The sequence below is a fragment of the Truncatella angustata genome, assembly GCF_020726525.1.
Source record: "Truncatella angustata strain MPI-SDFR-AT-0073 chromosome Unknown BKA67scaffold_5, whole genome shotgun sequence".
Classification (NCBI taxonomy): Eukaryota; Fungi; Ascomycota; class Sordariomycetes; order Amphisphaeriales; family Sporocadaceae; genus Truncatella; species Truncatella angustata.
In genome coordinates this window covers 857044-868961 of record NW_025763385.1, presented here as the reverse complement: position 1 = coordinate 868961, position 11918 = coordinate 857044, and the positions used below count along the sequence as shown (strand labels likewise).

At 47.9% G+C, this 11918-nt stretch overlaps 2 protein-coding genes across 2 annotated transcripts; one reads left to right on the top strand and one right to left on the bottom strand.

Annotated features, from left to right (window-relative positions):
• Positions 1-2577: 2577 nt before the first annotated feature.
• Positions 2578-6120, top strand: BKA67DRAFT_519062 (uncharacterized protein; the record flags this gene model as incomplete). The annotated part of the gene is made up of 2 exons (XM_046098061.1): positions 2578-5431; positions 5483-6120. The coding sequence occupies 2 exons, from the start codon at positions 2578-2580 to the stop codon at positions 6118-6120; spliced, it is 3492 nt and encodes a 1163-aa protein (XP_045957026.1).
• A 2607-nt stretch (positions 6121-8727) lies between these two features.
• On the bottom strand, positions 8728-11572 carry BKA67DRAFT_519039 (chIIIb, class III chitin synthase; the record flags this gene model as incomplete). Its single annotated transcript, XM_046098059.1, has 3 exons — positions 8728-8865; positions 8924-11434; positions 11498-11572. 3 exons carry the CDS (start codon positions 11570-11572, stop codon positions 8728-8730), a joined length of 2724 nt encoding a protein of 907 aa, XP_045957025.1.
• Positions 11573-11918: the final 346 nt, after the last annotated feature.

Sequence of the window (11918 nt, the reverse complement as noted above, 5' to 3'; positions counted from 1 at the left end):
CTATTAGCTGCGCTACCAGGTACGGATTTACCTCATCGCCACCGCCAATGGGTATTGGATGTGTATGTTTCGGGAGCACTGGACCGACGGAGGTTATCCTGCGCGTCGGGTGAGTTTCTCACGTGGGCTTGGACCTTGGACGAAGTGCTTGACCAGGGCGGATAGCATAATCGACACAGTAAAGACGCTCCAGCATCCAACCCGGACCCATGATTGGAATAAGACTTGGCGTTAATCGTCAACTGAACACGCGCATGGGTTGGTTTCGGAACATCCCGTGGACAAATGCCCTGGGAGACCTTATTTTCGATTGCGCATGTTCGTTGCGGTGAGCAAATCTTATCAAGGTGATGGCATTTTCTGCGCTACCCCAGAAGGCAAAGGGGACTAGTAAGCAACCAGAGCCGCATGTCAGCAACTGTGGGATATTTGGGATCTAAGGTAAGGTTAGAGGCGCCAGTTGACATGTAACGATGATGCTTCGAGGAATGTATCAGTGAGACAATTGAACTTAAAGAAATTCATGATTTTGCTTTCGGTAACGTCACCGAGGCTGCCGTTCTTTTGATCATAATATCCAGACTGCTTAATCACGCAACAACTGCCGGAAGGAATTAGCGGAGTCAATGAAGGGAAAATGTCGGAAAGCAGACCCCATCACTACGCACTTCGTATGATCGCGTGCTCTGTCGGAGCCCGCCATCGGCAGCCACCTATGTACAGGTATGTTTGTGTTTGCTTGCTGTGTTCATGCGACTATGGCATGTTCGTGGTATTCCCTTCATAAAACTTGCCAACCAACCACAATCGTTCACATGACCAACACCACTTCACAAAGCAAACTGCCGGCGATATGCGAATTTTTGCCAACAACGGGAACGTCATGTGCTCCCACGTTCTCCAAAAAAGTGTAACATGGCTCCGAGCAGCATCTTGCATGAATTGACGCAGATCTCTTGGAGACTGGACTTGGGATGATGTTTCCCTGTGTGGCACACCTACGTCTTGTCTTGTATGCATGTGCTGCGAACCGCAACATGAGACCACTCTTGCATGCGCTTGATGTACACAGATATGCAGCTTTCTCAGTGAGGGGCGATTAATCTACTTCACCCCTTTTCAGCTCTGAGACCGCACTGAACAGAAACAAGCCAGCCACGAATTCAGGTCAGTCTAAATAACATGATATACTCCGTACAGTGGCATCAATATTTGCTATGCATCGGGCATTATTCATCATGTTCTACTGATCAACTCGCACGGTTGAACGGAAAATGACCGCCCCTCAGCACTAAAGGATTATTGGACATTAGGGGACTGACGTCGTTGTGTCCAGGGTCTCGTGCACGGCTTTGGCCAGTGTGAGCTGTTTTCTCCAAAATAAAAAATTGTTAGATTTTGTTCACTCGAGGATCACATCATAGCGTTTCCAATTGGATCGAGGGCTCGGAACCGGTGGATGATCTCGCCTACCATAGCAGCGTTGCACTGTACCCATGAGCGAACTGCCCACTGAAAGGCCCCACGACCCTTAGGACCCTGTCAATGCTACATATGTATGTTTAGCACCGTAGTACGCAATGAGGCAGTAAATTGATCTTGCTGTGGCCGCTCCGGAGCCCACAATACCGCCTATCTTGACACTCTAGGTTAACTCATTGAGCTCGCATCAGCGGGTTCGTTAAATGTTGCACCTGTGTATTATTAGCTCATACTGTAGGTACCAGTATGCCATAGGTGTGCGAGTGTGGGAGAGATCAACACCGTAAGCCGTACCATTAGCTGGGAAGACTGGATAGTAAATTCTTTTTATTTTTTGGTTTATTTTGTTTGTCTCCCTCTTTCTCTCTCTCTCTCCCCCTCACTCGCTGCACCAGACATTATAATAAGTGCCAAATCCTTTAAATCCGAAGCTATTCATTTCGCCTCCCTTGAACTCTGTTTCCGATTTGGCTTCTGCTGCTAACTGATTGTCGACTATGGCCCGCCACCGCTGTCTGTAGTATTGGTTGGCCTCGCCCATGACCATCTGCGCCCGTCCGAAACCCCACACTTGGAGCTCGAATCTAGACCTCGCTATTGAAAGATAGGCTGTATTGCTAATCGACGGGAGAGCGTGTCAAGGTCTCGTCGGCTTGACTCTTCTACCTCAGAAGACGCATCGTCTCTGCCATCACCAGTGTCCCAGCATCACTTCGTGTTTCGAAACCATCGCCGTTTATCGGTCGGATTTGCTTTGACGGGGACCCTCTTAACGCATTTCAGTCTACATGCTCTAGTCAGCACTCAGCGCATCGCATCTCCCCCAAGATCCACTCCGCTGGACTGAACAGAACTGAACAGAACTGAAGGAAGATACTCGTTCTCACACAAACCTCAACCTCCCCTGTTCCTGTTGTTCTCGAACGACGCGGAACTGCCAAGGGGCATTGCATCAATATGGAGCAGGTTATTGATGTAAGCTGGATGAACCATGGCAAAGGTATGCTTCTTGAACTCTCCACACCGATCTGCGCCGAGTATTCACACCCCGTGGTACTGGATCCTACCGCAGCCAACATGCCAACTGATAATTCTATGGAAACAGACAAGATAGGCAGAAACAACGCCAAACAGAACGGCTCAACTACGGCAAATCAGGAATCCACGAATGCCCGCCCCGTAGAAACACCAAAAAGGCCCAACACAGCAACCACTCCAATATCACCACCACCTTCACCTCCGCCAGTCGCAACCCCTCCAGCCGCTAAGCCGATACCTACACGACAAGGGACGAGGAGAAGCGGCTCTATAGATGAAAAGAAGTCTACTGCGCCCAACGGCACGCCCCCAACACCACAGCGGAGAGGCTCATGGTTCTCTAAGATATCGGGCTCGTTTTCTTCCTCGCCCGGTAACGCACAAACCTCTAGCGAAACCGCCCCCTCGCAAGCCGACGCCGACGACGAGATCGCGCCTTTGCCTAAGATCTCCCCGAACAAGAACGCTGTTCTTCCGCATGCAACAAGACCCCATGGCGATGCGCCCTATGTGCCGGCACCCCCTGAAAATGGCCGGCCTGGCTTCTTCGGTGTATTTCGTCGGAAGTCCTCCTCGAACGGATCCATGATGATGGGCAAGAACAATCATGGATTGGTCGAGCGTCGCATTTTGAATGTGGACAAGCAGAGAGAAAGACCTCGGTTGAGTGAGCTGAACCAAGCAAAACTGCGACGAGTGGCATTCTGTGTGGATGTCGAAATCGCGCCCATGCCTAAATACACCGATTCAGACAGCGGTGAAACCCAGTCAGATGAGAAATCGCAGAAGCGCAAGATAACAGAAAAAGGTGAAGGGGAGGCCTTGAAGAGGCCCAAGGCCGTTGAAGATGAGAAGGAAAAGGATGGCATGGTCAAGTCTACGGGCGAGCAATTGCCCAAGGAGCCTGCAAAGGAAGGCTCGGACGCAGTGAATGGAGCAGATGCTCGACACCAGGATGGAATCACTATATCAAAAGACGCGCCTAAGCCAGAAAAGGAGAATACTCGTAAGAAGGAGAAGAAAAGGAAGAGTGAGGCAGAGCGCAAGGCTAAGAAGGAACAAAAGCGGAGAGAAGCTCTAGAAAAGGGCGCGATTCCCATGGAGCTTCATTTTGACAGCGACTCATCGGTTGAAAACACTGCTGTGCCGCAGATCCCCAAGCAAACCAAATATTCGCCCACTACCAACCCAGGGCGGATATACCGGAGATGCTGTCAGTTGCGCGAGACTGATATTCTCACCAAGATTACTGCCCAACTTCCCAAATCGACGACAAGCAATCTGGATGGCGTCGTTGAAAAGCTTGACCTCTCCGGCTATTTCATGTCGCTTCCGGATTTGGTCACTCTGGGCGACTTCTTTGCCGTTGTGCCAGTCAAGGAGGTCATTCTGGAAAACTGTGGTTTGACAGACGAGGGCATCCGGGTTGTGCTAGCCGGCCTTCTCGCTTCTAAGAAGCAAAAGACCAGACAACGGAAGAGCATTACTAAACCAGCAGACCTATGTCACCAAGGCGGTGTTGTGGAACGGCTTACTCTCAAGAACAATAAGTTCGGAGCCGATGGATGGAGGCACATATGCCTTTTCATACATATGTGCCGCTCCTTGAAATGCCTCGACCTTTCGAGCATTGCATTTCCTTCCCCTTGCGAGCCGCTCAAGGCCACACCTTTATCTCATCATTTCCACCATCAACCGGCTCCGGTCACACAAATCGACACATCTCTGCTGTTGTCTAAATCTCTGGGGGAGAGACTTGCTGGTGCCGAGCTTGAACTCCTGAACCTCGGAGAGACGGGATTGACGACCACGCAACTAGGTGCTGTCATCGACGGCTGTCTCAAGTCGGGTGTAATACGCCTTGGCCTTGCGCACAATGACCTTGACGCTCGGGGCATTGAACACGTCGCCAGATACCTTCGCAACAGCAAGTGCCAAGGGCTCGACCTGGGTGGCAATGATCTCAGAGATCATCTGCAAGTGATTGCGGAGGCTATCAGCGAAGACAACCAAACTCTCTGGGCCCTCAGCTTGGCTAACAGTAATCTCACACCCAGCGCGCTGTGCAAGCTTCTCCCGAAATTGGCCCAGACCAAGGCTTGCAAGTTCATTGATCTGTCCCACAATCACGAGCTGTGCGAATCACAACCTAGTGCTATTGGTCTGTTACGGAGGTATCTACCAAAACTTGACGCCCTTAAGCGCCTTCACCTTGCGGATGTCTCCATGACATCTGAGCAAGCCATTGCTTTGGTCGAGATCTTGCCTGAAATTAGCATGTTGGCACACATCAATCTTCTCGAGAACCCCGAACTTGTGAAATTGGCAGATGCTAAGACAGAGGAGGCTCAAGAGGAGGCCTGCGCACTATACGCTTCTTTGCTTGCGGCTGCGCGGGTCTCAGAGACGCTGGTCAAGATTGATATTGAGACACCAAGTGCTGAATCCTCCGAGGTCGTCAGGGCTTTGGCAAACCAAGTTCTGGCTTACTGTCTCCGTAACTTACGCATGGCTCCTGACATCCGGGACAACGGTGAGCAAGCGCCAGAGCAGATCAAATATCCTGATGTACTACGCCATATTGTTGGCCACGAAGAAGACACAGAGCCGGTGGAAATGCACTCTGATACCGATGCTGCTCCTGATGAGGACTATGTCATTGGTGGTACAGGTGTTGTAAAGGCACTCACCTGCTGTTTGAACAACCTAGATCAGAACGCGAGGAGGGATTCTGGTGACTTCATTAGAGATCTTGAAACCGGCACCGTCGCTCCTACGACTAAGATGCATGCTGGAAAGGCAAAGAATATGTCCAAGCACTTACTTGCTAGTGCTCGCAAGATCCGCACCAGGTTACAGCCAGTTTTGGCTGAGGCCAAGGCTGTTTCCAGGGAGGACATGAACAACTATAGTAAGCACTTCGTGACAATGATGTTGATGTCTCGTGTTGACACATATTTAGATCGCCTTCTTTTCTTGGATCAGACTTTGCAGGAGATCATTCGTCGATTTGAGGACGAATTCCCCGAAACGCGCCAGTCACCAGTGCCGGTTATGGCACCACACTATGCGGTGCCAGCGCCGCCTCAACGTGGCAATTCGTTCTCCTCTTTGGAAATGGACGCAGTCATTTCGGATACCGAAGAGGCTCTCGAGACGGAATTACGCTCACCAGCTCGTTCTCGCTCTAACTCCATCATGTCCCACACCTCAAAAGCCTTGGCAGAGGAAGAAGGTCGCGCTCTTCGTATCGGTCACAAATTCCGGCGCGGATTCATCCAAGCGCATTTCGACTTGCTTACTGGTGCTGAATCGGAAATAATAAACGAGCCTGACCACAGGAAACAAATCGAGCACATGCTTGAGGATTTAGCTATTGATGATGAGGCTATTCGAACGAAGCTTCAGGAGAAGGGCGCAATTGCTACTTTCCAAGAGGAAAGAAACGAAATAATTAAGAAGATGCGTGACAGAGATCCCGTGGGCTGGGATCGGTTCATTGAGGCCCAGGAGAAGACACGAGCTAATTTGCAGCTCGGAAAGAAAGAGCAGCCGCCTAAGACAAGCGCTATAGCTGATGAGAGTGCTATCGCAGATTGAGCGGCCCTTTCGACTAGCTGGATGGACGTCGTGTATTATGAACAACGACAACAACAAGATGTAACAAATTTTATGATGGGACGGAGCATACAAGGTTCCAAAATATCTGCATTTGCCAGCCCGAGAGGCTTGAACGCGAAAGAGAGAGATTCATGAACATATTTACTACCATCACATAATAGCAAAAATGCAGCAATGGCGTCACGGTGGGTCCAACATACTGAATGCATTCTTCGGACACATGAGTTTGGGAGCTTGGGACTGGTATGGATACCAATATCATTCTTTAAATGGTAAAGAGACAGGATAGAAGTGAATGCTCAACTGCATTATGACTTTTTAAACAACAACATTTGCATATTTTGTGACGAACCTCGAACATGATTTTATCCTATATGGGACAAGAGGGGCGTGGTGACAGTCATATATGCATATGGCAGTAGATTTGAACCGTCACTATAACTCCAACCATGGTTGATAAACTCCAAAGACGATAGTAATCGTTAAAGAAAATTGCAAAAATACACAGCACTGGGGGTTTCCCAGTGGTCGCCTACTTGAGTACTAATCCAGCGCTTCTAGGATTTACCCACTTGATAAAAAGGGATTAGTTACCCCGTAGCTTATGACACGGAAACGTCTAACTCATGAACCGTGTGAAGAGTGGGATTATGAAGCGTGACCAACCGAAACCATTTCTGAATTAATTACCGCGTTCCCACCGTTGGCCGGCGGTATTCGCTTAGAAGCCTCACTGCATTCTCATTCTCTTTAATAGTAAAAAAAAAAAAGCACTTCACGACGACCATGTCACGTCAGCCTAGGCCTCTACAGGCAGGCTACAAGCTCCACTACAAGCTTCCAACTATAAAGCACAAATTTTGTATGTGCCTCAAATTGAATATGTTGTTAAGCCATGGACGAAAAAGAGCTAGAGGCTGCCAGGAAGTTGATTAAGTCTTGTGGGTTTGAATGTATTGCGTCGGATGCAAAGTAATTAGTAGCCCTGTGATCTGGGTCTATATTATAGTAAGAACATACAACTTGTCAGGGCGGGTTACGGATCCGCGTCGATCATAACTGAGCGAACAAATATACATAACTCCAGTAGAGGCCCTTAAGAGAAATTGCTCGTCGACTCTGCCACCGTCCTTACCGTCCCAATGTACAAATCCTATGCGGAATGCCTTATTCGGCAAAATGCGATCCTATTATCAGGCTTGATTGGCTACAAACACACACTTGTTGATGTGCTGACTACTGGCCTCACCATTAAACTGCACTACGTTGCACAAAGAATGGCCGTTGAAATGGTAAATGGTCTTTGAGTCCTACGAAGACATTGATGCTGTGACAGAACAATGGGATGGTAAATTTCTCGTCAATGTAAACCTGGGCCTTTCATTCATTCTTTTCTTCCCTTTCTCATAAGCATTGACCTGTTCATAATCGAATTCCAAGGTTTTCGTGATGGACAAGCATTGGTGCACAAGCCCGACCACTATGGCTATGAGGTTCCGGCTTTTGATAATAAGGTTGCTTGGTACACAAGCAATCTCAATTTTTCACCCTCGATCATAGGATGCCCAAATTTCCGAATTTCCTAGGGATCTGCCAAAGGCGTGGATCGTCGCAACTTCAGTGCTGGGTTTCGTTCCAAGCCGGATACTGAACTGTTCAAATTATTGGACTTAAGAAGGCGTGTGGAAATTAGACAGCCATACATCACGTGTGTAGCTCACGTTTGAAGGCTATCGGCTTCAAGAACATCCGCTATGAAACTTCGTATCATGAGTTGCGGTGTGAGTGATGTCTTCCGGCTCCTAATCAGGTACATATATGTGCTGTGGTCCTCCTGACGTGATACCGATATTTGACTGATTCTTGTATGAGTATGGGTCTTTATCTTCAATGTAGTTTCGATCTGCTAATCATGCTAAGAAGATGATAGATAGCTCTACTTAGGGAAATAAGGGCCAGTATCAATCTGTCAATAGTTCATCAATGTCAGTGAGGTGGCAAGCTGGGTGTCTATAACCTCCAAAAACATTAAGTTCTTTATGTGTAATGGTGCTGGTGTCGTCGTTTGACAGAAGGGCTTGGCGCGTCTGAATGACCTCATCTTTGGCATAGACTGAAGTGCATAAATCATGTCCCCGGGAATAAGGAACATTTTTGAATCCACTGTCAAGCAGTTCCTCGGTAACAACCTTGCCTAACGAATGCTCATACGGACGAACGTGTTCAAAGACAAGACCAAGAGAAAGTGGAAAAAGCGACACAAGAAGTAAAATATCATGGTAATATTCCTGAATTGATGGCGAAATACACAAGCTGAGACTACTGCTAATACGTCATTTTTCTTTGTGTTTACTCACTTGTACGCCGTGGGACACTGGTCGGAGTCGAGATAAGTTTTTCAAGAATGGAAATTATGCTCCATTGTTGTGAAATATATGTTTTGCAACTAGTTAGAAATGCTTCCTCGATTTTGCAGTTTTGTCAGTATTACATGTTTCTACAAATAGGGATATCTTGTTGCTAGAACCTAAAAGGCAACTGTCCACGGCGTAGGCCAGCTGCATACAATATGTCAAACCATTGTGATCATCTTCTCGCAAAGCAGCACATAATTCCTGTCTTTCCAAGGAACCAAAGAAACCCTATGAATCTCACGATCGACAAGAAAGCGGTGGCATATAGAAGAAACCGGAAATAGGCTGGTGTCCGGGTTGTAGAGGCTTCCTGCATGAAAAAGTCAGAAGGGTGCCATAGGAGTCATCGTAAGGTCTTGTTTACTCACACCAACGCCAAGAAACGCAAAATCATCCGAGGTGACGATCCAGATCAGCAGCATGTTTGACAGAATCCAGCAGACAACCAGACGAGTCCTGAACGCCTTGTACGTGTCATCTACTTCCTTCGTTTCCACGGCCACTTCCACAGCCACCGGGGCCAAAGCTCTGAGCACGGTCTCCTGGAATTTCTTGTCGATGTCTACCTGCTGCATCTCATCTTCCTCGACCATCTCAAGACCGGACTTGGCGTCTTTGATCACGTTCGCTGAAGGGAGCTTGTCGCTTGCATCTGAGCCCTTCGTGCCCCAAGAAACATCGTGCCAGTTGTTGAAGGCATAAACCATCAGAATATTGATATATGTCGAAGCGAGGATGATGTATTGCGGGAAAGAGTGAAACATGTGCCAGGGGTCCATGTAGAGGAACGAGGCGACATAATTCAAGCCGTAAATGGTGATTAGGGCAAGTAGTATCACGCCAGAAACTCCCGTCCCGCCGAACATGCTCTGAAAGAATGCTGCGCTCGAAGAGGTATCGATCTGGTCTCCAATTGGTATCTTCAATGCTCGGTAGACCAGATAGAATGACAGAATAATGATGTAGAGCTGAATAAAGCCAAACACCACAAACGATACCAGATAGGTTACTTGCGATCCTTTTGGGCGGTTTCCAAGGGCTAGAACAAACTGTATAATTACAAACACAAGGTAGATATACTGGATGATGTGGTTGAATAGTGGAGACGCAGTATCGCCAAATGGCCAGCCGTGATAGTCCGATGCAGTTACAGGTGTGCCGACGAGATCCATAATAACAGTGGTAGTAAGCCAATAGGACGATAGCGAGAACCAACTAAACACAACGTTGGCAATGTTGTATAGTAGCTGGAAATGAAACATGATCATTCTGATCAGACTATGCCCGGATTTGTAGATGCGACCAAAGTGGATGAGCGAGTATAACGAGGCCGCGAACGATCCATTCAGCCAACGCCGACGTTGACTCAGGAACTCAGCAGGGCCTTCAGGTACGTCTGTCTCGCCCTTGGCAGCTTTGACATAAGATAGGTGCCAATTCTGTCCTTCTTTCACTACCAGCTCGAAGCAAAGGATGCGATCTTCTGCGAGAAACATGTTCTTTTTGAAAATATTCATGTTGTTGATGCTTTTCTTGCCGGATGATAGGGTATGGTCGCCGTGGAAATATTGCTCCAAGGGACGACCCATGATTGCTCGAAAGCGATATGCTGAGAATGCGCCGGGGAGAACAGTGACGTAGCCGAAAGAGCTCTCAAGAGGTTTGTCTAGGACGTTCGAAATCTTGTACTCAAAGTTCTGTATTGCCACCAGCGGATTCAATAGCTTAGAGCTCCGATTGCCAAGCATGGCGTGGATTTCACCACAAGCACCACCAAGGTTCTTATCGTTATAGAATGCCTCCCATAACGCCAATAAAGAGCGAGGTCCAGGTTTCGTCCCTGCGTCGATCAAAATAGTGACCTCCGGATTCAAAATTCGCCCAAAAGCATTAAATAACCAACGATGAGAGTTGATCTTTTTGCTGTTCTTCTGCTTTAGACAAAAGAGGAGTTGCGCCGGGGGTAGATTACTAGAATCATCCGCATTCGAGTTGGGACGAGAAAGTTGTTGGTTAGGAGTGACTGACAGCTGTGTAGTGAACTCGAAGATATGGGCGGTTGTTTCCTTTCCGTTCACGTCCTGCTTTCGCACGCCATCTTGATATACTCCGACGGTCGCGAGGAGATCGAGTACACCACTATCGGCCTTGTCGACACCGTCAAACACTAGGCACACCACGATTTTCTCCCATGCTGCTGAACCGCGCGTCCAGAACGTGGACTTCTTCAGGTTCACAATATCGCGTATGTTTTGCATCACGCCATGCAATGTTCTAGCGAATAGTACTTTGTCCTCGTTGTAGTAGGTGATCGCGATCAAAAGCTCGGTGTGTCGGTTGTACATGTGCTGGCGTAGAGTATAGCCGTTCAACAAGGTAAAGTCATTAGGATCACAAGTTGCCGCCGTGTAACGCATCTCCGAGAACTCGTTGCTGCCATTTTCCACGTCTCTGTACTGTGGCTGCAATGCGTTTTTGATTGCACTTGGCACGGGATAGTTTGCGCTCAATACTGATCCCTGACCGCCTTGGAGCAGTTTAATCTTTCGAGTGCCGCGGCGCCGAATGCCTCCTTGGGTACCGATAGCGGGCGGCATCTCTTGTACGCCAAATGAGTCGTCGGGACGTCCGTAGGAGATCGGGTCGTCGTCGGGACGATTGTGTTGATTCCCGAAGAAGCCCTCGCTGCCATCTGGGCTGTTTGGTGAATGCTGATGCCATATTCGCTCAGTGCCAGTCTCATCGTAAGCATATGTTGTTGGATGGCGGTAACTGGGGTCTGACAGCAGACTTTCACCAACATCATGAGCATCGTTTGATTCATACACGCCACTAATATGGTCGGCATTAATTGACTGTGTAGCAGGATCAGAAAAAGTCTGTTCAAGAAACTTATCAGCAAGCGTTTTCTTTTCATTGAATGGCTTGGGAAATGATCGTACACTGCCGGAATGTTGATCAAGAGGATGCATAGGATAGCTTTCCGCCTGGTTGTCCTCGTTCTTCAGTGTTTCCATATTCGTTCCGCTTCAAGAATGAGAGAAAGAACGAAAAATAAAAAGGGAGAGAAGGAAAGAATGATGGAAGATAGTCCAGAAGAGAATCGACAAGAATTACTCGGCTCGAACGATACACAACTAGTGCTGTTATATGAATGGACGTCTTTGAGAAAAGAATGTTGAAAAAGAAAATTTGAAGAAAAGCTATTTGGACGCTTGATGAATATTCTAGAAAGGTTCGACAGCTGAAAAGTTAAAATGGCTTCTTTCAGAGACGTATTTGAAACGGATTTCTTTGAGAAATGTCTCTAGATTGAAGATAATCCACGAAGGCATTGAGGTCTGGACCTCTTCGGCATATAAA